Source organism: Gobio gobio (genome assembly GCF_949357685.1).
Source record: "Gobio gobio genome assembly, chromosome: 1".
NCBI lineage: Eukaryota > Metazoa > Chordata > Actinopteri > Cypriniformes > Gobionidae > Gobio > Gobio gobio.
The window spans coordinates 38,307,107-38,334,050 of record NC_137097.1 but is presented as its reverse complement, the minus strand read 5'-3'; the positions used below and the strand labels follow the sequence as shown (position 1 = coordinate 38,334,050).

The 26,944-nt window shown below is 44.0% G+C and overlaps 1 protein-coding gene across 1 annotated transcript in view; it reads left to right on the top strand.

The window, feature by feature from the left end:
- Positions 1 to 26,944, top strand: part of arhgap44a (Rho GTPase activating protein 44a) — a gene marked incomplete at its 3' end in the record, with an annotated part of 85,949 nt that overhangs the window by 43,869 nt on the left and 15,136 nt on the right. Inside the window, exons 5-17 of the mRNA XM_079811549.1 lie at positions 823 to 934; positions 1,972 to 2,048; positions 2,150 to 2,267; positions 3,052 to 3,120; positions 3,218 to 3,299; positions 3,435 to 3,562; positions 11,262 to 11,373; positions 11,751 to 11,832; positions 13,440 to 13,520; positions 14,097 to 14,210; positions 15,953 to 16,044; positions 16,140 to 16,323; positions 19,563 to 19,580. Of these exons, the coding sequence (XP_079667675.1) occupies positions 823 to 934; positions 1,972 to 2,048; positions 2,150 to 2,267; positions 3,052 to 3,120; positions 3,218 to 3,299; positions 3,435 to 3,562; positions 11,262 to 11,373; positions 11,751 to 11,832; positions 13,440 to 13,520; positions 14,097 to 14,210; positions 15,953 to 16,044; positions 16,140 to 16,323; positions 19,563 to 19,580 (1,269 nt within the window). The remainder of the gene's footprint in view (positions 1 to 822; positions 935 to 1,971; positions 2,049 to 2,149; positions 2,268 to 3,051; positions 3,121 to 3,217; positions 3,300 to 3,434; positions 3,563 to 11,261; positions 11,374 to 11,750; positions 11,833 to 13,439; positions 13,521 to 14,096; positions 14,211 to 15,952; positions 16,045 to 16,139; positions 16,324 to 19,562; positions 19,581 to 26,944) is intronic.

The window sequence follows — 26,944 nt, the reverse complement described above, 5'->3', positions numbered from 1 at the left end:
CAGAGAGTCAGAATGAAGGTTGAAAATTATCATTTTTCAGCATATGTAGCCTATTTTTGTGTGTGTGTGTGTGTGTGTGCTAAAAACTTATTTAACATTGTAAGTGACCCTCAAGGATAAGGACATTCCTCAAAAGCCTGTTGAATGATATTTGATACTCGCATTTTACTGACAAAGTATGTATGGATAATCAAGTAAACCTAAGTTGCTTGAGTCTAGTTTTTATGTTAATCTAATGTTTATATTTTATTTTATTTTATTTCAGCTCTATCTCAGTGACCAAAAGTGATTTTTAATAGTTTTATTTTTCTCCAGTATCTCCATAAAATACACAATATTCCAAAGAATTACCAGAAGTACTCAATTGTCACCACACTCCAGCACAATAGGTGGCAGCATGCATCTACCTCAATTGTTTTGCAACCTGCCATTAAAAAGAAAAAAGGTACTTTTTGCAGCCAGGTTACAACACCTACCAGCAGGGTAGGGATAATGGGATCATGTTAACATGACAATCCTTGACTTCTTTGGTTTGTTTTCATAGTTTGAGAGTCTGGTTTCTCAATGTCTCTTGTCATGAAACCTGTATTGGTTTGCATTTGGATAGTTTCTACAAAGGGACTGATGAAACACCACCAAAGTCCCACAGTGTCTGATTGGACACATAAACTCTTTGACATTAACATCAAATATGGCTAGTATTTTCTGCTCACATCCAAGTTCTTGAGAGCATTCATGAGATTCATCAAGAAGTTTGTGAATGAACCAGGATGCAGTCCTGATTTCGTAGACTAGTTTGACTGTCTGGTGGTCTTTCTGCAGTAAGATGCTGAAGCTCTGTGGCGATACGGAGGAGAAGTTGGCCCAAGAGCTGCTCGTCTTTGAGTTACAAATTGAAAGAGATGTTGTGGATCCTTTGTATGTGTTGGCTGAGGTGAGCATGCTTTTCTTTTCTCTTTTCAATATTGTGCTGAAATCCACATCTTGCACATCTTGCATACTTTTTCATCCATATTTAACCCTGTAAAGCCTGACAGTTTATTGAGACTGTGCAGGCTAAATTTAAAAAAAGTTTTATATATGTTTTTTGTTGCATCATATTTGATATATTAGGCTTAAAGGGGCTATATGCAACTTTTTCCCCAAAATAAACGTAACAATAGCCTTTTTATTTTACCATTTATGACTCAAACATCTCCTGATGAGCATACTGACACCTTGTCCGCTCACAGTGGGTGCACCTATAAGCCTGTATCCTATTTTTGCCTATTTTCTGGCGGGTCGTCTTTTCCCGCGCTGTCTGCGGATGTGACGTCACCACCGCTGCGAGAACGAGCGGAAAATAAGAGCAGTTCTGTTTTTTGGCCACAGGTGTCAGTCGCGAGTTTAAATTTCAGAAAAACGCATATAGCCCCTTTAATGGCTCATATTGAGAGAATGGAGCTCATGCTTGAGAGAATGAAAAAACATCTAAAACTGAACCAAAATATGCAATCTGGTGCAGTTGCTGACATTTAAAAGGCCAAAATGTAAGATCAGTTTCTGAAATGGCTTCTGTATAAATTCTGTAACAGACTACTGACATAAAATGCATATAAATATCTGTTGTCACTCTAAATCTCCCAATAATGTCTTAGTAAGATTATATTTAAATGTTTAGTTTTATGATAAAAAGCTCTTTTGTGTGTGCAAAACATATAATGCAATGCAATATAGTCGAGTAAATGTTCATGTTAAAATATTACAAACAATATAAAGGTTATTGTTGTGTTTTGTTTATAAAAATCAGAAACGATTTGACAGCTAAAATACACGTGAAGGCATATAATAGATTGGATTGTGTTCAACAGGTCTTTCTGCAAATTTTTCATGTTGATCATTTAGAGGCCTTACAAAATGCCCAAATGCTTTTAGTTTTTGTGCATGAAGGTCATACTTTTATTTCTCATACGGGCACGGTTTTATGTTTAGGTGGAAATTCCGAACATTCAGAAACAGCGAAAACATTTAGCCAAACTTGTCCTGGACATGGATTCTGCAAGGACACGGTATGATTTATAAGCAATATTACGGTTGATTCTAGAGATTTGATTCTTCTGCATTGCCCACATTGTGCGTTGACAGTGTCATTTGTCCTTCTGGACTGTAGGTGGCAACAGTCATCCAAGTCTTCAAGTCACCCTACTAATTTGCAGCAGGGCGGAGCCAAGTCTGATGCCCTGAGAGAGGAAATGGAGGAGACGGCCAATCGGATGGAGATCTGCAGGGTGAAGATCTGAAATCGCCTCTATACCCTCAAATAGGGCATTATTTTTGGGGACAGACATTTGTAGTGGTGTTTGAAACCATAGTAGAAGTTATTGAATGCACTCATTCTATCCCACATGGCTCTGTAACAACGACTGCACAACAGATGTACAGTCAACAGCTGTCCGAATTCGCTCACTCGTTTTCATTCACTCCTTCAAGTAAACTTTTAAAGCCACAATATGCAATTTTTTGTAGCTTTTCAAGGCATAGCTTGATGATGCCTTGATTTCGTGGATCTTTTATTATGTCATGGACGAACGCTTCTGATTCTTCCAGTCATGCATATGTGGGGGAGCGCAGCGCTGTTTTATCATATTACATACATTTGAGTGTGTTGAAAGTTATGATTTAATGTTACTCTGTGCGTTCGCTTGGTAGATACTAGGAGACACACTGCAAGCTAGATCGATATTAGACATTATTTCTCTGGATTTATACATTCTTGGAAACATTTGGGATAATGTAAGTACACAAGTGAACAAAATATATAACATTGTTCTAGTGGTTTTTGGATATTTTAATCCAAAAATCTTACATATTGTGCCTTCAATGGACTAACAGGCAATATTGATGGAGTGTTTAGCGGATTAATTTCAGAAGCTGCCAATCACTTTTTATTCTACACTTAATTAAACAACATACTCATTATTAAGTAGCCTCCATGTCAAAATGTTTAGCTTGTTTTAGTATAAACAAGAAATTTCAGATATTCATGATGATGTACCTGTTTCCTCTCTGTAGGACCAGTTATCAGCGGACATGTACAACTTTGTGGCCAAAGAAATAGACTATGCAAACTACTTTCAAACGGCAAGTACCTCTAGTAGCAAGCAAGTGTGTAATTTTGGTCGGAATACCTTGGGAACACTTACAACATGTGTATATTCTCTTATTGGTCTTGCTGTAGCTCATAGAGGTTCAGTCCGAGTACCACAAGAAGTCTTTGGAGATTCTGCAGAGTGTCCTGCCACAGATCAAAGCTCACCAGGGTGAGACTCTCCACTTCAGTGTCTGAGTTTGGTTAAGTGGTGTCTTTCAAATGCATGTGTGGAGCTGTCAGTAAACTTGTTTCTGTAGCTTTTAACAGAATCAAAATGGTTAATGTCTATCATGATGTGTTCCAGAGGCCTGGATAGAGAAGCCATCATATGGAAAGGCCTTAGAGCAACATCTAGCCATCAGTGGCAGGGAGATCGCGTTTCCTATCGAGGCGTGCGTCACGATGCTGCTAGAATGTGGCATGGAGGAAGAGGTGCGAGACTGCTGAGAAATAACACATCGTGCCTTATGTACCTGGAAACACAGTTTGTCTAACAAACTGAGAGACGGGTTGAAACTATTGTCTGTGGTAATAAACGTCACAGATGCCGTTCAGAGACATGCTTTAGATAATCCTAAATATTCTGGAAAGATTTCACCTTGACAAATGTTTAAGTCAAAATAATGACCAGAATTAATCTATTTAGCCTATCTTAATACACTGTGAAAAATAAAAATGGAAAATGTGCTGGTCATTTCTGACAGGACATTATCCAGTAATTTTACGGAAATTTCCGTTAACCCTAAAACACAACACAAAGCAATGCATAATTCTAAATACAGGTAAAAAACAAAATGGAAAATTCCTTCATATTTATACAGTACATTGTGCCCTATTTTTATGACATTTTTTACAGTGTATTCCGTGTAGGGTTGGGTATCGTTTGAATTTTAACAATTCCGCTTCCGCTTATCGATTCAGATTCTTATCGATTCCTAATTTTGATTCCAATAAGGTAAAAAAAACTTGGATGTCATTCACGTTTATTCTAAGTCTTGTTGCAAAACATTTCATTGTAGCTGCTGAATAGCATGAACAAAAATCAACAGGCTAAAGAACACTTACACAAAGAACTTCTGCCTATGGTTTAAAAATATCATAGTAAAAACAACTAGCCTAACTGATCTAAATTTCAAGGATTATTAAAGGCAAGTCAACACTCAGTATTTAAAAACGAACAAACAAAACAAATTAGCAGTTGCACAAATAAATACAACTGAACAAAGATACGATTGATATGAAATAAAGTGTTCCCCTTCGAGGGAACTCGAACTGCGTCGTCGAGTGACAACACTCTGGGAACGCCCACAGCGTTACGCATCTGAAGTATGAATGAAATCAAGCCAATCTGATTGGTGGTGCGTCGTGACGTAGTAGATGACGGCATACCCGGAAGATACAAAAAGGAAGCTGATGCACACACACATTAGCTTTTTTGCTCTTCAGCGAAGCGCTATATGTGAAATTGTCTGTCTATTTGGTGTTGTTTTGTCAAATATATATCCAAGTTCAAGATGGCTAGTGAGCAACAGTTCACAAGGTGTGTGCACCCGTGTCCGCGCTTCATTTCGGGCACGGACACACACCTTTTGTGTGTACAATGCCTGGGCGTGCAGCACGCTAAGGCGGCTCTCGAGGGAGCCGCCTGTGGCGAGTGTGAGAAGCTGCCGCTCAGGGTGTTGCGCTCACGGCTGGCTGTGTTCGGCGAGACCGGCCAAGCCCGCGAGCCCCAGGGTTCTGGGCCCGCTGTTGCTGAGGCACGGCGGCGCCGTAGATCATGGGGCTCGCAGCGGGACCTCGTGACGGGATATGGGACTGCTGAGGCACCTTCCCTATCCTCGTCCGAGGATTCCGATGTTCTCCCGCCCCGTGCGGAAGCCCGCGATGCGGCTTCTTCCCGCGGGGTGGAGAACCCGATGCTTCAGCTATCTGGCTCTGAGGAGTCGGATGTGCTGAGCGTCGAGGCGGGTACTGTGGAGCCTGAGCCATCGCTTCACGCACCCGCTCAAGAGGAGCTAGTGGAGGTTTTGTCTCGCGCCGTGGCCAAGTTAAACATCCATTGGCCACAGGAAGAACCGGAAATCCAGCCGCCCAGTAAGCTGGATGAACGGTTCTTCAGGCGCAAGCCTCAACCTCCACGCCGGGGTCTGCCTTTTTTCCCGGACCTACACAATGAGTTGTGTAGGTCTTGGGATAAACCCTATTCGGCCAGATTAACCAGCCCTCCAGTACTCGACTTCGGTAACGTGCTGGGGGCGGCCGAACAGGGTTATGGGACACTGCCTAGGGTAGAGGAGGCTCTCGCGAGCTACCTCTCTCCCGAGGCCGCTTCGTCCCTGAAGACCCCGGTATTGCCCGCCAAACCAGCGCGCGATACATCAGCGCTGGTTGGGAGGGCATATATGGCGGCTGGGCGGGCTGGTAGTTGCCTGCACACTATGGCGGTGTTGCAGGCCTACCAGGCCGACCTCCTCAGGGAGCTCGACGAGGGCGGGGGCCCGTCTCCGGACGATATCCTCGAACTAAGGAAGGCCACCGATTTGTCTCTCCGCATCGCCAAGGAGACGGCCCGTTCCATCGGCCGCTCCATGGCAGGTATGGTGTGTGTGGAGAGGCATCTCTGGTTAAACCTGTCGGGGATGAAGGAGAGAGAGAAACACTTTCTCCTGGATTCCCCGGTCTCGCCTTCTGGGCTTTTCGGCGGTGCGGTTAACACCGTCGTCGAGAGGTTCCAGGAGGTGAGAAAACAGGCGGCGGCCTTCCAGCAGTATCTCCCTCGTCGATCCAGCTCTTCGGGGAAGGCTGTCTCAAAGGGACAGCCTCGGCCGTCTGCTAGCTCCTCGCACCGGCAGGTGCAGAAAGAGAGCATTGCTTCTCGCGCCCCTCCTGAGGGAGCTTGGCAAAAGAGGCGGCGCTCTCGTGGCAAGCCTTCAGAGCCTAAGGTCGATCTGAGGACCGTCCTTCAGGCGAAGAAGGCTGCCACTAAGCGGTCCTAGCTGCGGCTGGACCGCTCAGAGCTGCCCCCCCCGGGTTGGAACGACCGAGGTCGTCTTCCCCCCGGAGCTCTCGGGAGATCAGTGCTGTGTTCCCGCCGTCACAGACGCTTCGGGCCTCACTGATCTCCCGCACACGCGCGCTGTCTTCGCTGCCTCCAACAGGACTTGCGGCTGGACAGCAAACGTGTGCACCCACCGAAAATCGTTCCCGACTTCTCCCTGCCGGTCAGCCGCTTCAGGGGATCGGGAACGAGGCTCGGTTGACACCCGTGGCCAGCCTCGAGAGGCTGGTTCCCTTAGTAGATTATCTTGGCGCATGGACATGCCTTCCGAGTGTATCTACATGGGTCCTGCAGACTGTAGAGCTGGGTTACAGACTGCAGTTCGGTTCTCCTCCCCCGAAGTTCAACGGGGTGGTCCGGACTGTGGTCGGCCCAGAGCAGGTTCGGGTTATGGAACAAGAAGTACAGGCCCTGTTAGCCAAGGAAGCCATAGAGCGGGTTCCGTTGGCGAACAGGGACTCCGGGTTCTACAGCCGGTACTTCATAGTTCCCAAGAAGGATGGTGGGTTGCGTCCAATAATAGATCTCAGGCTTCTGAATCGGTCTCTGAGGAGATTCAGGTTCAGGATGCTCACTATTCCAGCCATCGTGAGTCAGATCCAGTCCGAGGACTGGTTCGTCACGATAGATCTAAAGGACGCATACTTCCATATTTCCATCCTTCCAACCCACAGGAGGTTCCTGAGGTTCGCTTTCGGGGGCGAAGCGTACCAATATCGGGTTCTTCCCTTCGGCCTGGCACTCTCCCCTCGCACCTTCACCAAGTGTATGGATGCAGCACTGGCTCCGCTGAGACTCCAGGGCATCCGTATACTAAATTACATCGACGACTGGCTCATATTGGCCAGATCGCGCGAGATGGCGGTTCGGCATCGAGATGTCGTTTTGGCCCACATAAGGTGCTTGGGGCTGAGACTCAACACGAAGAAAAGCGTGTTGACGCCCTCCCAGAGGACCACGTTCCTGGGAGTCGTATGGGATTCCACGTCGATGCGGGCACGTATGTCTCCCGCACGCGTGGAATCCATACTGGCGAACGTCTCCAGAGTGAAGTCAGGCCGCAGCCTCACTGTGAAGCAGTTCCAGAGACTGCTGGGGCTCATGGCAGCAGCGTCCAACGTGATACCTTTTGGCCTGCTGCATATGAGACCCCTACAGTGGTGGCTGAGGGCCAAGGGGTTTTCCCCGAGGGGAAATCCGTTTCGTATGATCAGGGTAACGCGCAGATGCCTTCGTTCCCTCGTCATATGGCGGAAACCTTGGTTCCTGTCCCAGGGGCCAGTGCTGGGAGCATCATGTTGCCGGAAGGCCGTTTCAACAGATGCCTCCCTCACTGGTTGGGGCGCGGTCATGGAAGGCCGCTTTGCGAGAGGTCTGTGGGAGACCCGGCATTCTTCATGGCACATCAACTGCCTGGAGATGCTGGCGGTCTGCAAGGCTCTGAGGAGTTTTTACCCGGACCTCCGTGGCCACCATGTCCTGATACGCTCAGACAACACTTCGGTTGTCGCGTATCTCAATCACCAGGGGGGTTTGAGGTCGCGCCCTCTATGCAGACTGGCGCATCAAATCCTCCTGTGGTCCCAGGGGAAGTTATCGTCCCTCAGGGCGATTTACATTCCCGGGGACCAAAACCAGGGAGCAGACATCCTGTCGAGGCAGGGGCTGAGGCCCGGGGAGTGGCGACTCCACCCAGAGGTGGTGGAGGCCATGTGCGAGAGATTCGGCCCAGTGGAAGTGGACTTGTTCGCGTCTCGAGAGACGTCCCACTGTCCACTGTGGTTCTCTCTCAGGCATCCAGCCCCGTTGGGACTGGACGCCATGATGCAGACGTGGCCGAGGCTGCGTCTGTACGCATTTCCCCCGATCACTCTGCTCCCGGGAGTTCTGGAGCGGGTCCGCCGGGAGGGCATCAGCCTGCTCTTAGTAGCACCCCGGTGGCCCACTCGAGTATGGTTCTCGGACATCATAGCTCTGCTAGACGGCTCCCCGTGGCAGGTTCCTCTGAGGAGGGATCTGCTCTCTCAGGCAGGGGGCACAATATTTCACCCCCGGCCGGAGTTGTGGAGCCTCTGGGTCTGGCCCCTGAGGGGGCTCGGTACCTAGAGGCAGGCCTGTCAGCAGAGGTAGTCGAGACCTTACTCAGCTCCAGGGCTCCTTCTACCAGGAGACTGTACAGCCTCAAGTGGAATGTATTTTCCACTTGGTGTAGAGAGCGTGAGGTGGATCCAGTTAACTGCCCAGTGGCTTCAGTGCTGGAGTTCCTCCAAGATCGCTTCTCCGCTGGTCTTACCCCGTCCACCCTGAAGGTGTACGTGGCTGCCCTTGGGGCTTTCCACGCACCTCTAGGTGATGGACCTTTGGGGAAACACCACCTGGTTGTACAGTTCCTCCGTGGGGCTCGGAGGATGAGGCCGGTAGCTCGCTCCAGAGTCCCAACCTGGGACCTGGCGGTGGTTCTGGAAGGGCTGGCTGAGGCCCCCTTCGAGCCACTGGAGCTGGCTGAGCCTAAGAACCTGACCTTGAAGGTGGCCTTTCTACTCGCCATTACCTCTCTGAGGAGAGTGGGAGATCTCCAGGCTTTGGCGGTCACGCCAACCTGCCTGGAGTTTGCCCCTGGCAGAGTAAGGGCCATTCTTCACCCTAGACCGGGTTACATTCCCAAGGTTCCATCTCAGGGAGCCCGGTCTCTGGTTCTTCAGGCTTTCCATCCCCCTCCCCACCTGACGGCGGAAGAGGGGAGACTTCATCTGCTCTGCCCGGTCAGAGCTCTGGGTATTTATCTAGAGAAGTCTTCCCATTGGAGGAGGTCAGACCAGTTGTTGGTGTGCTTTGGCTCACCCAAGAAGGGGCTGCCTGCGTCAACTCAGACGATCAGTAACTGGATCGTCCAGGCTATAGCCACGGCTTATAGGGTGCGCAATTTGCCTTCACCCATGGCCGTGAGGGCCCATTCCACCAGGAGCATGGCTTCTTCAGTGGCCCTCCTTTCTGGCGTCTCGCTTCAAGAGGTATGCGAGGCGGCCGGGTGGGCCACCCCGCACACCTTCATACGTTTTTACAGTCTGCACCTCCCGGTGACGCCTGGTGCTCGAGTTCTTGCGTCCTGAGTGTGCCTGGGTCTCCAGCTTCACACTGGGACGTGGGGTGATTTCGGTGTGGCCTAGTGGGTATTAACGTTCCCAGAGTGTTGTCACTCGACGACGCAGTTCGAGTTCCCTCGAAGGGGAACGTCTCGGGTTATGACTATAACCCTTGTTCCCCGAGAAGGGAACGAGACACTGCGTCTCGTCGCCACACCTATCACGATTAGAGCGCTTGCTTCATCGCAAAAGGGCTAATGTGTGTGTGCATCAGCTTCCTTTTTGTATCTTCCGGGTATGCCGTTATCTACTACGTCACGACGCACCACCAATCAGATTGGCTTGATTTCATTCATACTTCAGATGCGTAACGCTGTGGGCGTTCCCAGAGTGTTGTCACTCGACGACGCAGTGTCTCGTTCCCTTCTCGGGGAACAAGGGTTATAGTCATAACCCGAGACGTTTTAAGATTTTCAGGTATTTCAACAGTAAAATAATTGCGCTTTATGAATAAAATATAGGCTACATTACAAATATAGTTACAATAGTTATTCGGTCTATAACAGCGAGTGAATTTGCTCTGTCTTTTGTTGTTTGAGTGACTTTATTATAGAGATGGCAGCAGAAATATTAGGCTGCTGTCACTTTAAGAGCTGCACCAATCCAATATACTGATACATACTGATACATTACGTTCGTTTAAGACATAACCCACTGTGTTTACAAGAATATTTTGACATATTTTTGTGTGTATTTGTCCGTTCAAGTGCAAAAAGATGAGGAAGAGAACTCAGTTCAGTATCACACAGTACTCAGTATGTTTTGGATGTGTGCGCAGCACAGAAAGCAGCCTGCAAGTCTTTTGCGCTTGAATGGTTTCAAATCAAGTTAAAATGCAAACACAGGAACCGACAAGCGGAATCGAAATGCGCGTTTCTTATCAAATCACCAGTTCTTTGAATTTTGGAAGCAGTTATAAAAAGGTTTTCTGGGTTATTACTCTGCATCCGAAATTGAATACTTCTCTATATAGTATGCAAAAACAGTATGAAAAAGAGCATGTCTGACTACATAGTATTCAAAAAACAGTAGGTGAAAAGTACCTGAATGTGTGCATTCAATGGATACTTTACTATCCCATGAGGCCACAAGAGAGGATTAATAAATTACAGTGCTGTATGTCACATGACAGTGACAGCATGGCAGATGTAGTACATCTGAATATCATTCATACTATAAAGAACAAACTTTTTAAGCACTTTTCGTGAAGTAAATTAAAATCCATATGTAGTAGGCTACCTACTCAGTGTGCGATTTCGAACGCACAACACTCTATAGGACATCAGCCCTCCAGGAGAAGGATTGGACAACCCAATTTTAACCTATATGTGCCCTCAATCTACACAGTGAGTGGACTATTCAAGTGGTTCTCAACCTTTTTTACTCAAAAGTCCCCCATTGTCCAACACAATGTTTCTCTGTAAAAAAAAAAAGTTGCTTCCAAAATTTTTAAGTACAATCAACTTAGATGTTTAAGTCATTTCATCTTAAATTACATTAAACTGACAAAAATAAATGACTTGAATAATTTATAAAAACGTTGAACAATTTAAAAAAATGCTTAACTTATTTTGATGAGTTAAAGCAGTGTCATAACTTATTGATCATATCATTTTTCAGTGTTGAAACGGCACAATATAGGCTATGTCCTATATTTCTGCTGTAATTATGACAAAGCTGCTTGTTTTCAAACATAAACTGGGTGTAGTAATATACAAAATAAACCATGATTAATTTATATTGTAATATTGTAAAAGAAATACATTTCGTTTTATTTATCATGTTCATTTAGGTTACAATTGGATCGTTTTATATATTAAAATACTTTTGGTCATTTTTGGTCAAGATTACTAAAAAGTATTTAAATGAATGAATTGCCGAGGCCTGCGGGCCCTGGCCTTCTCGTTGAGAACTCTTCCTGTCACTTCAGGGTTTATTTCGGGTGGCTCCCTCTGCCTCCAAGCTGAAGAAACTGAAGGCGTCACTAGATTGTGGGGTTCTTGATGTGCAGGAGTACTCAGCCGACCCACATGCCATCGCAGGTGAGCTTCTGCTTCTTTCCTATTCGTTTTTAAAGTGTTCACTCATCTACCCGCAGTGTTCTTTTAGTGGATCGCAGCTACAAAGCCTCAGACCCCACGGCAGTTCACATTACATTCTGTCTGAGGTTAATTTGATCTCATTAAAGTGGGCCTGAAGCGTGACCTAGTAGCCGCCAGGTAGGGGGGGCCACAGCCAACAGCCGGTACACGCATGGCTTTTGACAGCTCATTTGTCAGGCTTCCTTTTAGTATTTCAAGTAGAGAATAGCACACATCCTATCACAAGTGCTATGTTTTCCACTTTCTTCATGTCCCTGCCTCTTTCACTCTCTCCTTCTCTCCCACTGACCTCTCCCTTCCTCATCTGCTTCCCTCAGGGGCGTTGAAGTCTTATCTTCGTGAACTTCCCGAACCACTAATGTCCTTTGAACTCTATGATGAATGGATTCAAGCCTCAAAGTGAGTATCAACGGTCTACACCAATCCAAGCCTATAATGGTAAAAATATATAATTCCCATAAATCAAAAGCAGTGTCTTCAAAGTGCTGATTCACATTCCCCCCTACAATGACATCATCATTGTCCGACTCTGGTTCAAACAAATAATGCTGAACACCGCTACTGACAGTGTCTGACATTTTCAGTGCGCAAGATTCTCTTATTTTGTTGTTGCCGGTATGCTGGAGCATGAGCTCTTGAAGCTCCACCCTCTTCTTAAAGGGGGCCCGGGAACACCAGCTCATTTGCATTTAAAGACACAAAAAATTGTGCCCTTTTTTTTTGCTCACCCCAAAAAGTGGCAAATTTAACATGCTATAAAAAATGATCTGTTGGGTATTTTCAGCTAAAACTTCCCATACACACTCTGGGGACATCAGAGACTAATTTTACATATTGTAAAATGGGGCATAACAGTTCCCATTTAAAGCATACTTAAACAAGTATTAAAGCAAGTATTAAATACTTTTCTTTCAGTGAACATAAAGAGTTAGTTCACCCAAAAATGAAAATTAGCCCATGATTTACCCACCCTCAAGCCATCCTAGGTGTATATGACATTCTTCTTTCAGACGAATTTTTAAGAGTTATATTTAAAAAGTCCAGGCTCTTCAAAGCTTTATAATGGCAGTGAATTGTTGCCTCATTTATGAAGTCCATAAAAGTGCATCTTTCCATCATATAACTGCTCCACATGACTCCGGGGGGTTAATAAAGGCCTTCTGAAGCGAAGTGATGCGTTTATGTAAGACGAATATCCATATTTAAAACTTTATAGACTAAAATAACTAACTTCCGGCGGATTGCCGTGCGCATCGATTCACGGCGAAAGAGTAACACTTGAACCCGTGACGCATGCGTATTGATGAACGCAGATGCGCAGAGGATGGAGCAAAACAAAACACCAGTCATGAATCACGAAATTTGAGAATTTTTTAAGAGAAATGGCGGAGGATTTCGATATAAGAGAAGAGGGGCTTGAGTTTGTTGCCTAGCACTATCCCTGAGAGGTGTCAAAGCTCGCAATGCTCCTATACATCGTGTCAGGGCCAGGGGTTACTCTTTTAGCGCAAGTCGACTTGCGTACCGCTGACCGCCGGAAGCTAGTTATTTTAGTCTATAAAGTTTTAAATACAGTATATTTTTCTTACAAAAATATTTTACTTACACAAACATGCCACTTCGCTTCAGAAGGTCTTTATTAACCCCCCGGAGCCGTGTGGAGCAGTTATATGATGGATAGATGCCCTTTCATGGACTTCATAAACGAGGCAACTATTCTCTGCCATGATAAAATTTGGAAGAGCCAGGACTTTTTCCTCCGATAAAACTGGGTGAATAAATCATGGTCTAATTTTCATTTTTGGGTGAACTAATCCTTTAACATTACACTTACAGTTTACTCACACTGTGGAAGAGTTGAAAAATCAGCCAAATGTCAATATGTTGCTTTGTAGGTTAATAGCACTGTGTACAAAAAAAGATCAAGTTCAGTTTCACTCATGAACATACAGGAGTGTATCCATATTCTTTACCATAATGCATCTCTCCTTGTGTCCATTTTCTAGTATTCAAGATATGGATAAAAGGCTTCAAGCCCTGTTGGGTACATGTGAGAAACTACCGACAGACAATTTGAACAACTTCAGGTGTGTGGTGCTTGTTATTTATTTTGAATTTAATTTATTTTTTATTTTTTTCAAATCTCTATCATATCATGAGCGATGTGGCAGTTCCTTCACTGACAGGAAGTGGGTATTTTTCTGCATATTCAGAGTTCATTAGCCCTACTGAGAATATTTTTGAGTTCGGAAATATGATTTAGTCTAACCTGTATACTGTGCCAACTAGGACATACTCCGCCTTTCATTTTGCCCTGATTGATGTGACTAAAGACAACTAAGCTAAGAGCCAAAATAATTAATATTGTATCATTATCTTCTAAGAATAAATTTGAACAAAGCTAGTGTTAAAGAAAATAAGGAGGCCTGTTCATATTGCTCATGCGTTTTCTTTACAATGCCACTGTCAAATCCTATTTGGCACGTCTTTACTTCCAACCCACATGACAGGGTTTCCAGATATAGGCTGTGGGTCATTGCTGTTTGGCAGACCTACTGAAATATTGATCATGTACAGCGACAGGAATAACAATTGTATGAGTGAATGCAAGGGCTGAAACCTTTTGTCAAACTGAAACTATTTTTCCTCCCTTTTCTAAACAGATATCTAATCAAATTCTTAGCCAAACTCACAGAGTATCAAGACGCTAATAAAATGACACCAGGTAACATTGCAATAGTTCTTGGACCCAACCTGCTGTGGACACATTCAGAAGGGTGAGTGCATGCCCTATGTTTGGCTTACTTCTCTCATTTATGTGGATAGCAGCAAATTCACAAAGCAATTTTACAGGACAGTTCACTGAAAAATGAAAATTCTGTCATTGCTTACAGTGCATACGTTATGTTACTTTTCTTATGTGAAGCACAGTATTGTTATTTCTAACTAAAACTATTAAATATTTCCTTTAAAGTGCCCCTTTTATGCTTTGTTCGAAGATCACTTTTCATGTAGTGTGTAAATAGCTGTTTGCAGACACCCCTCCCCCCTACAATATATTATACTAACTACATTATATTATATTAATTTGTGTAAGCCACGTAACACAGGTTTGTTTATTCAGTAATATTTGTCCACCTAAAGTGAAAGTGATGTAAGCAAGAGTGTCAACTCTGACATGAGATGCATTTGAAATGCGTGTTAATACCTGGTGTAAACAGTAATGTGTCGGATCCCTGAAAGCGCATCATAATACCAAGTGGAAATAGGGAAATAGAGCAGAATTTCTGTGAAAGGTGGGATGTCTTTGTTTGTGAGTGTAAAAGGTCTACAAAGTTTCAAAGATCAAAGTTCATGATAAATAAAGTTATTGTCTCCCGAAAAAAGAACTGATTCTGAACTGTCCTGCTCGAACCTATGTAGGTTTTGTAACAAATTTGCATAATGCCAGCCTATGGTCTTCAATTCAATGTCGGATGGCAGACACCATTTTCTGTGCTGCAAAAGCAAATCCACTTTGATGCACTTCCAAAAAATGAGGACTCATGCTTGAATTGATACGGTAAAACCAATGCTGACGTTACTGTTTGTGTCATTGTGTATCAAGTCATGAGGAAGATCCGGAGCTGAAATTCAGATATAGTGATGGGTGTTTAGTTTCCGACACATTCTGTAAGCGGTAGACCAATCACAACAGACTGAGCCATCTGACCAATCAGAGCAGACCAATCACAACAGACTGAGCCATCTGACCAATCAGAGCAGAGAAGACTAATCACAACAGACTGGGCAACCGATCTGACCAATCAGAGCAGAGTATGCTCTCAGAAAGTAGGGGTTTAGAGAGACTGAATCCTTGATTGATTTTTTTTACCTTGGATGTTTGTAAATCTATTGAAGGATACTCCAAAACAATATTAGGAACCTTTAAAATAGCATACTACTTTAATTGGAATGAATTTAAATTGAGTAAAATACAATATAAATATTAGATGCAAAAATTTTAATAGAAATGTTGCCTTGGCATGAGATGAAGTTAAAATTAATAAAACTAAAACAGAAACAATACATTAAAGCTAAATAGAAATATAAAAAAATATATAAATAAATAAAAAACATTATATATTAAACATATATTAATAAATAATATAATGGTACATGATTAATTTCTAAAAAGAAATTAAGAATCCAACATATGACAATGTTCACATATCTGTGAAGCGTCAAGAACGACATCAATACACACCATAAAAGTAGTTCATATATGGCTTATGCACTACATATGAAGTCATGTGAAAGTTGACATTTACATTAGATGTGGTCACCATGAATTGTTGTTTTATAGAAAAGAACTGCATAAAGATTGTTCAAATTGTAACCCTTTGTGTTCCATGAAAGAAAGATAGACACAAATGAATGACATTTTTGGTTAAACTACCGGTATGTCTTTAATGGATCTAGTAGTTTTATATTTTGACATATGAAATGTGTAGATCAAATGGGTCATTGATCTTCACAGGAACATGACGGAAATGATGACCACCGTGTCCCTGCAAATTGTTGGCATCATTGAGCCAATCATCCAGCATGCTGACTGGTTCTTCCCAGGAGGTTAGAGAAAGAGAGAGTTGTGAAAGCATATTCGCACATACACACAAGCATGTTCTCCTGTGAGATTTGGACTAATTTGTCTTTGCTATTCTTAGATATTGAGTTCAACCTGACAGGCAGCTACGGCAGCCCAGTCCACACCAACCACAACTCCAACTACAGCTCCATGCCCTCGCCAGATATGGACCAATCAGAACGCAAGCAGCAGCACGACCAGGGCCGACGCCCACTCAGTGTTGCTACTGACAACATGATGCTGGAATTCTACAAGAAGGATGGGTAGGTTGTTCTGCACTCTTGTCTGCCTCCTCCATCTCTTCATTTTTCATTTCCCCTCCCACACACTTCCAATTACCGTATCATACATTCTTACTTCTTAAAGGGACAGTTCACCCAAAAATTAAGATTCTGTCTTCATTTACTCACCCTCATGTTATTCCAAACCTGTGTGACTTTTTTTCTTCCATGAAAGAGAAGGTGAATTTTTGAAGAATATCCTGGCTAGTAGGGCTGGACAATTAATCAAAATGAAACTGGAATAGTGATATGACTGTTTTAATAAAAAATATATTTTCAGAGTGAAGCATGGCCCTGTGTTCTTTTAAACGTGTGCAGCTCATTATCCGTTTGGGAATGAAGCAACCATCTTCCCAAACTTGTGGAGAAGTCCTCATAATGATAAAAGCTTGATGGTTTGAAAATGAAGAAATTAAAGCAGGCATAAATATTAGTATTTTAATTTTACGGTTGTACTGTATATATATATATATATATATATATATATATATATATATATATATATATATTTATTATTATTTTTATTATTTTTAAATAACACTAATTATCTCTTCATCACGGCACCTGTTAGTGGGTGGAATATATTAGACAGCAAGTGAACATTTTGTCCTCAATCTCGATGTGTTAGAAGCAGAAAAAATGGGCAAGTGTAAGGATTTGAGTGAGTTTGACAAGGGCCAAATTGTGATGGCTAGAAAACTGGGTCAGAGCATCTCCAAAACTGCAGCTCTTGTGGGGTGTTCCGGTCTGCAGTGGTCAGTCTCTATCAAAAGTGCTCCAAGGAAGGAACAGTGGTGAACCGGCCACAGGGTCATGGGCGGCCAAGGCTCATTGATGCACGTCTGAAGGCTGGCCTGTGTGGTCTGATCAAACAGACGAGCTACAGTAGCTCAAATTGCTCAAGAAGTTAATGCTGGTTCTGATAGAAATGTGTCAGAATACACAGTGCATCGCAGTTTGTTGCGTATGGGGCTGCATAGCCGCAGACCAGTCAGGGTGCCCATGCTGACCCCTGTTCACCACTAAAATCACCAACAGTGAGCATCAGAACTGGACCACGGAGCAATGGAAGAAGGTGGCCTGGCCTGATGAATCACGTATTCTTTTACATCACGTGGATGGCTGGGTGTGTGTGCATCGCTTACCTGGGGAACACATGGCACCAGGATGCACTATGGGAAGAAGGCAAGCCGGCGCTATAATATATATATATTTTTTATAATATATCATTATTTTTTATAGTCATATTGAAATACAATTACAACATTTTTGGTCTAACTGTGCAACCCTAAAAAAAGCCTTAATTATATGAAGAATAGTGACTAGGATGTTCACCTTTAATGTTCTATTGAAAAAAGAAAGTCACATGGGTTTGGATGAGAACGAAAAAATGACAACAGAATTTTACTTTCCTGTGAACTATCCCTTTAAATTAAACACTGCACTATTATCATTGCACTAACTGCCCATTACCGACAGGGTTTGATAGTGCAGCTTAAACCAATTACAAGTGGCGGATGAGACAGCGGAAGATAGCTAATGTGTTCAGCGAGTAATTCACTTAGACTGGGACGTCCGTCATGTCGTTATCCAGTAACCTTTCTGTGTCATTTGTTCTCAATTGGAGTTGAACTCCGGGAACATCTCAGAGACTCCTTCAACCTCCCTTGAATAGAGCTGGTCTCGGGCTGATGGGCTGCCACAGTCTCTATGGTTACGTGGATGGAGTGTTGATGGAGGGCCGCAGCACCCTTATCATTCACTGAGGGGGCTGGATTTCTGCCGTTATCGACACAGACACGTGGCAGATGTGCCAGGCTCTGACTCATGCCACCTGCAATGCTCCAGCAGGTGGAAAAATACTGCATATGGAGGAGGAGATTCAGACTTCTGTTAGTCAGAGTCCTACTCCAGGCTCCCTTACAAAAAATTGGCAAAAATTGATGATTTACCACATATTAACTGCAGGGATGTGTCGGAGCATTTTTGCGAGAGCTTTAATGAAATGATTTATGGAAGGAGATTTACAGTATTATTACAATTTTAAATTATATTAATTTACATTTTATTTTACTGTGAAATATTCCAATAGTGATATTTATTATGTTCCCGTTTTGCTATGGTCAGCATCTCTCAAAAGTGGTCCAAGGAAGGAACAGTGGTAAACCGGCGACAGGGTCATGGGCGATTGATGCACGTGGGGAGCAAAGGCTGCCCCATGTGGTCCGATCAAACAGACGAGCTACTGTAGCTCACATTGCTCAAGAAGTTAATGCTGGTTCTGATAGAAAGGTGTCAGAATACACAGTTCATCACAGTTTGTCGCGTATGGGGCTTAATAGCCGCAAAGCGCCAACAGGTGGGCACATGAGCATCAGAACTGGACCACTGAGCAATGGAAGAAGGTGGCCTGGTCTGATGAATCTCGTTTTCTTTTACATCATGTGGATGGCTGTCGCTTACCTGGGGAACACATGGCACCAGGATGCACTATGGGAAGAAGGCAAGCAGGCGGAGGCAGTGTGATGCTTTGGGAAATGTTCTGCTGGGAAACCTTGGGTCCTGATTAACTATTTAGCAAATCAGCTAATGTAATTATTATTCACAATTTAAGCCACATAGATAGGCACAGTAGGCCTAAACTTCTTAAGTAAAGAAGATTTGAACCTTGGGAGAGGAGAGATAGTCTTTTACAAAATTATTCTTTTACAAGTCTATATTCATAATTGTTACATCATATACATTTAAAGTGACTCCCCTTTTCCTGGAAGCTTCATCTTTTAAGCTTTCAGATTTGATCTCACATGAGTATTTCTCACCAACTTGGCATTTAGAATGTGTCTCCTCCACGTTTCCTCCATGTTTTATAGATTACATTACAATTAATGACTCTGATCAACCGTATTTCAGGACTGATTTGTATTGTTAAAGCAAAGGTTAAGTGTCTAATTGTTTATGTCCACAGCTCTCGGGTAAAGGCAATTAGAGTAAATGAGGTTTAATGGTGTCGCAGCGGGCAAGAGTGCCAGCTGCTCATTTAGACTGACATGTTCTCACCTCTAGACCGCCCTCATCCTCCAAACACTGTAAAACTACACATGTCCCCCACTGCACTCCACATGGTTCTCGTTCCTTCCCTGTCACCATGTCATTTCCTTGTACTAAACATGTAAACACACTGTGTTTCCTCTAAATCATTGTTTTATCTTCACTTAATGCAGCATTAGGAAAATTCAAAGGTACTGTCCACGTTTTCTGTAATACTGTGATTTTCTTTGTTTTTGGTAACACTTCTGGTCCCACTTTATATTAAGTGCTTTAACTACTATATACTAATGTTTAAATGTATCACTTGATGCAGTGGACTTGTTGTGTACATGCATGTTTTTATATTGTACTGTAATTGATTTGTGATTGTCATTAGTTACACTGTTGTCCCTTCCCTTATAGGCCGTGTCCATCAAACTCTTTTATTTCTCGAGGCTATTCATTTTTCCAATTGCTTTCAATGGGAGTGCCACATTTTTTTTTAAAGCAACACTATGTAACTGTTGCCGCTCTAACGGTTAATAAACAAAACTGCATGCGTCTTGTGGAAGAACATTGTAGCCGGAGCTACTTCTCTCTGTTTATGTCTATGATGAGTCGCGCAGGGGGGTATTCCAGAAAGCAGGTTATGTGATATACCTTGGTATGTTTAAGAGTAAGTAAGCGGATAACCTCAACTTTCGGTTCCAAAAACAGAGGTAGCTTTCAGGGTATGTAAGTAGGCATAGCAACCCTGTACCGGAGCAGCTCATGTCATCAAGTGGTATTCAGATGTGTTTTATATAATTAATATAGTTATTAATATAATCAAATGTGTTTCAATTATATAATATTCAAGAATTAGAATACAAAATTATAATAAGGTAATGTTTAAATGTTAATTCAATTCAAATATATTTATTATTTATTTTGTCATCTCACACATTGATCTGCATTATCAATTAATTAGCATCAAACAAACAATATCATCCTTATTCTCAGTGAATAAAGATTACATTATAAATGAAGACATTGAAAAAAATGATTGCACAACCACTAAATAGGTGGCTATGTGCACTAAGTAGGTTATGTAAACCGCCATTAAACAGAAGAAGATGAGGAAGTAGAATGGCACACTTTTTTTAGTGTCTGTTTCCATAGTGAATCATGTATTCATTGCTCTGTTGAGAATGTCTTGAGTGTTAACCGGGAACATACTCTGAGTTGTCTAAACTTACTCCCGGACACGTTTTTGGAACCAGCATACTTCGAGTAAGCAAGGTTTGGGTTAATCAACCGAGAGTTCAAGGTATATGTGACGGTAAGTTAACCTTGCTTTCTGGAATACCCCCCAGGTACTGTGCTACTCCGCTGTGTGTACCGACCTGAACACAAAACTTACAGAGTGTGGTTTTTGCGCTAGGATGCTGCTTGGGTATCAGCGGCAGTAGAATTTGTCCAGTTAAGAGTTGTTCTACCACTGAAATAATTTTAGAGGCATTATTTAAAGGTCGAAAAACTACATAGTGTTCCTTTAAAACGGCCGCAGTGTGAAGAGGCGCTGTGGTTTTTACCAGTCACACGGCCGAGAGTTGAAAAATTTTCAACTGTGGGTAAAATGGTACGTTCATCACTAGCCACTTTTCCATTACAGATTTATTTTCGAAATGTCAATAAAAAACTATTGAAAAATGATGTTTCCATTAACCACAGTTATGCGACTAAAGCATAATTGGTTCCTCGCGATAAGTCATTCCAAAAATCATTGCAATAGATGTTGGTAGGATTACGTATATATTGCAGTCACCGCACTAGCCATTATTTTAATCTAAGGAGATGTCGGCGTGTGATCCGAGCATTAGTTGCAAGGAAAGCCCCTTATACTTGCATGTAGGAGGTATTTCTGGGTGTTTCTGCCTCATATCTGCTTCAAGGTCTTGAAAAATTGTGGCATTTCGTTGTTGTTTAGAATCCAGTATTCTTTTGTCTTGTATGTGTTTAATAATGAACTCGGTCTCTTCTGTCCAAACATACCACACCTTCTTTAAATAATGATTGAATTTTATGTATGCCAGGTGACCTGTATGCGGAAAAACTTCTTGGTTACGTATGTGACCCTCGTTCCCTGAAGGAGGGAACTGAGATGTACGTCGGACGTCACAGATGAATTCGGATCACTTCTGGGAGCCCTATCAGCTTTGAGTGTATACAGATCGAGCCAATGCACATTGGCGTGCGAGATTTGCATCTTGCGCTCCGCCGCAAAATGTGTTTTTTTTTTTATAGAGGAGCTGATTCGTGACTCATACAGCGATGGTACAGCAACCGTGGCGACGGGACATACGTCTTTGTTCACTCCTTCAGGGAACGAGGGTTACATATGTAACCTAGACGTCACAGACGAATTGGGATCCCTATGGAAAACCCCACGGCTGTTGCCACTTCCAGCGCCCTGCATAAGCCCCTCAGACATCTGTTGGGGCGAGAACTTACGCAAGAAGAGTCACTGCTGCTGTTCCACAAGACCCACTCAGCTGACTATTGGATAACACTGGGAAAGTGTGCCCCGAGGGGACGCTGCTGAGTCTAAATCCTACCCACAGGGAGGTATCATGTGAAAGATACACATATGGACTGGCCATCTGGGCAGTACAACATACAAATGTCTCTGGGGGGGCCCTGGCCGACCTAGGCTGGAGACTACACCGGACAGAGATGGCAGAGCGGGCTCTGCCAAGGGAAAGACACAGGCTCGTCGTAGGGAGCCGTACCGTGGAAAAATATACATATGGGAACGCCGTAGGGGTCACAATATATGGCACCTTGCTCAGCAGGGGGCGCAGCCCTGGGGTGCATTTACACTACTGGGCCTGGAGTCAGATGCGCCGCCACATGACAGCCGTATGGTGGAGGAACTCAACAGGGTTCGCCTAGCTGGGGAACTTACTGGAGCAATAAAGCGCACTTATCCGATCCATGAGGAGGGGAATGGCCCAGCAAGCCAACACTAGAACGGGCAATTCGGTGTTACTGGCTGAAGTGAGTACACAGGAAGCAACCGGCTCTACATGGACGATATAGAATCTAGCGAACGTGTTAGGTGTCACCCATATGCCAGGGCGCCGGAAAAAGGCAACACTTCTAGTGGAGTGGGCTCTCAACCCGAGCAGGCAAGGCACGCCTTGGGTTTGGTACGCCAAGGCGATGGCATTCACTATCCAATGGGCCATCCTCTGCTTGGAGACAGGCTTTCCTTTCTGCTGGCCTCCGTAACAGATGAAGAGCTGTTCTGAGGTCCTGAAGCTTTGCGTTCTGTCAACGTATTGCCACAGAGCATGGACGGGACAGAGAAAAAGCCAGGGCTGGGTCTGCCTCCTCCAAGGGCAGTGCTTGCAGGTTCACCACCTGGTCCTGGAAGGGAGTGGTGGGAACCTTGGGCACATATCTTGGCCGGGGTCTCAGGATCAGGTGAGAGTTAGCCTGCCCGAACTCTAGGCACGATTCGTCGACTGAAGATGCCTGCAGGTCCCCTAACCTCTTAAAGAAAGCCAATGCAGTCAGGAGCACTGTCTTCTAAGACAAGATTTTCAAGTCTGCTGACTGTAATGGTTCAAAGGGCACTCTCTGCAGTGCCATCAGCACCAGAGACAAGTCCCAAGAGGGTATAGAGTGAGAGCAAGGCGGATTTAGTCTCCTTTTAGCAGTGATGGTGTCTACCACTGTTTGTGGCAGATCACTTAGAACCTCTGCGTCCTGTCCAGGGACCAGACATGGAGTTTCCAGAGGTCTGGATGCGGGTTCCATAGGGTGCCCCATCTCTAAGAAAGCAGGCCCTTTCTCAGAGGAATGGGCCAAGGAGGTGCTCCGGGAACCAGATCCGGTTGGGCCAATACGGCACAACTAACAAGACCTGCTCCTCGTCCTTCCTGACTTTGCACAGTGTCTGTGATAGAAGGCTCACTAGGGGAAACACATAATTGCGTAGGCCCCGGGACCAGCTGTGTGCCAGTGCATTCGTGCCAAGGGTTCCCTCGGTCAGGGAGTAAAACAACTTGTGCGATGTGTCCGGGGCAGTAAACAGGTCCCGAAGCATCCCTAAGCGTCTCCAGATCAGTTGGACCACCTGCTCAAGGAGTCTCCACTCTCCCGGTAAGTACTTCGTCGGCTGCACACAATGTGAGTGGCGCAAAGCGACCTCAGATGCTTCTAACTCCAAAGGGAAGAGATGGTGGGCGAGTTGTGACAGGTGATGGGAGTATGGACCACCCTGTTTGTTGATGTACGCAACGTCGCTGTGCGGTCCGTACGGACCAATACGTGCTTGCCTCGTAGCGACCCTTTGAGGCAGCCCAGTGCAAGATGTACTGCTAACAACTCGAGGCAGTTGATGTGCCATACAGTTGAGGCCCTGTCCACAGACCCAACACTGCATGCCCGTTGTACGTTGCCCCCCCAGCCGGTGGTAGAGGCATCCGTGGAGACCAGAGCATGCTTGGACACTTGTTCTAAGGAACGCCCGTTGAAATGAACCACTCTGCCACACCCATCTTAGGACCCCGTTGTGAAGCCAGTGTTGAAGTAGCCTCATATGAAACAATCCAGGCGGCTTTACTGCGGATGCCATATGCCCCAGGAGCCTCTGAAAATGTTTCAGTGGGACCGCTGCTCTGTGTCTGAATGAATTCAAGCAGTTCAACACCAACTGGACACGCTCCTCTATGAGGCGTGCTGTCAGATTGACCGAGTCCAACTCCATATCGAGAAAAGGGATCTTCTGCACAGAGGAGAGTTTGCTCTTTTCACATGACCCGAAGTCCCAACTGGCTGAGATGACTGAGCACCATGTCCCTGTGTTTGCACAACTGCTCTCTGGACTGAGCCGGAATCAGCCAGTCGTCGAGATTGTTGAGAATGCGAACACCATGCTCTCTCATGGGAGCAGTGGCCGCCTCTGTGACATCCGTAAAGACACGAGGCGACAGTGACAGCCCGAAGGGTAGGACTCTGTACTGATATGCCTGGCCCTTGAACGCAAAGCGTAGGAACAGTCTGTGTCAAGGGAGAACCGAGACATGAAAGTACGCATCCTTCAGGTCGATCACTGCAAACCAATCTCAGGGACGGATGCCTGTGCAGGGACCAATTCAAGAACATCAGTTCCAAGATTGGACTTAACCCACACCTTTCTTGGGTACAATGAAGTACGGGCTGTAAAAGCCATAGCTTCATAACGGCTGGAGGATTCGGCTCTATTGTGTCCTTCGCCAGTAGGACTGCAATCTCCGCCCATAAAACACTAGCACCCTCCTTCAGCACAGAGGTGAAGTGGATGCCACTGAACTTGGGGGGCCGCCGGGCAAGCTGAATCGCATAGCCAAGTCTGATATTCCTCCGGGGGAGGGAGTGGTGCGGACACCATCTGCTGATGAGCTGTCCCTTCCAGCTCTGGGTGGCCTATCTCAGGGTTGCTTGGAATTCCGCTTGCTACCTGGCTTTGCAGCGGCCTCGGCGGGCTGAGCAGCCTTCCTGCGGCCGGCTCCGTGCTGTTGCTAGTAGTGGGAAGTTTGGATCATTTTACTGACTCGGATCTTTGAATCTCGTTCAGCAAAATTAACTAATCTTTTTTCATGTAATTTTGTTAATTTCATCAGAATCTAATTAAAATGTTACATGTTACATTTTTCAACACATTTAGTACTTTTGGAATAAAAAATAAACTATAAGTTAATGCAGCCATGGCCAAACTTTTTTGTCCACAACAGAATTGATTAGTTCATATCTCGGGTCTTCGGGTTTGAGTCATTCGTTCATCAAGTCCTAGCCCCATATGCAAGGCTATGCAGTCACCGGAAACAGAATAGATTAGTTCATCTCTCAAGTCTTCTCGTTCGAGATGTTCATTCTTTTTTCACGTGACCACTTCCAAGTTCAGTGTCTCGCAACATATACATTACAAGTCGTATTATTGACTGCATGTTTTAATATATTTATTATTATAAAATAATTAGAAGATATGCAATAAACATTTGTTATGCCTATCCGTTCTGAACAACCCAATGTGTCCAGGCTTCATATGAAAATCAATTATACTAGCTAAAAAACTGAACTAAACAAACATAAACTACTTGTGAATTAACCATAGACTGTAAAGGAATTAACTAATTTCTGTTGTCCAACACGGCTGTCACGTCATGTGACAAAAGAACAAGATTTGAGAGATGAACTGTTTCTGCATTCAGCCTATGGGGACTTAAACTAACGACTCGAACGAGAAGACTCGAGAGATGAATCAATGAATCAATTTTGTTTCCTGTAGAGAACATATGGGAAGTTGTGCATGCACAGTCAACACAACACGAACGAATCGCTCTCTGAGACAACCCGTTGTTCTCCAGTCATATTAAAGATTCGTTCAAAACGACACATCACTAGCTGTTGCGCCGATGGAGGCTGCTGCTGGGCTGTAGCGGGAGCGGGGGTGGCAGTGGCAGGAGGACATTAACAGGAACACTCTTCCGCAGCGCAAACATTCGGCTTCGAAGTGAATGACAAACGTGCGTTGTATCCGCTTCCGTATTTATACCCGCACTGCATTGGCTCATTCTGTATTCACTCGAAGCTGATAGGGCTCCCAGAAGTGATCCCAATTTGTTGGTGACATCCGACGTACGTCGAACGTGACCAACTGAAGGGGAACTGTTGCAGTTTTGCTAAATATTCGCTTTTCGAATTGCCTGCAAAACGTTTTTGCGATTATATGGGAGTTTTTGCGAAATTTACGCGTTTCCATTGGGCATATTTTCAATTCGCAATTTCAATTTGCATAATTTAAAGGGTAATGGAAAACGCGGCTACTGTCTCTTTTTACCCAGCCGTCCATTCACAGTGGAGGATAGATGGGACAAATACAACACCGACCAACTGTCATATTCTGCTTGTACAACGATAACAAAACGACAACAAGCATACCTCTTCATCCATAAACTAGTGCTAGAGCAAGTGTGTTACATAGTGGCGACATTCATTTGTATTCAGAATCAAACTATTTGCGAAATCAGATGAAAAAAGGAAAGAAAAAAAAACGCTGCTCTGTTCTCTTTACCCGTATCCCACTCAATAGCAGCAAAAGTAAGTACATTGTATCTAACTTTTTTTTTTATGTAAGTACATAGTAAAGACACCTAATATAAAGTGGGAACCATTTTTTAATTCCTTAAAGGGATAGTTCACCCAAAAATTTAAATTCTGTCATAATTTACTCATCCTTAAATTGTTTCAAACCTGTATGACTTTCTTTCTTCTGCTGAACACAAAGAAGAAATAAATTCATACAGGTTTGGAACAAATTCACAATATTACTGTTTTACTGCATTTTTTGATCAAATACATGCAGGCTTGGTGAACATAAGAGACTTCTTTCAAAAACATTAAAAGAATCTTATGGACCCCAAACTTATAAACGATAGTGAATACAGTATGAATCAAAATTTGAATACAAATAATATTCTAAATGAAATCTTGTAATAATTACAATAATAAATACTAATTTTAACAATAAAAGTTACTATAAAGTATT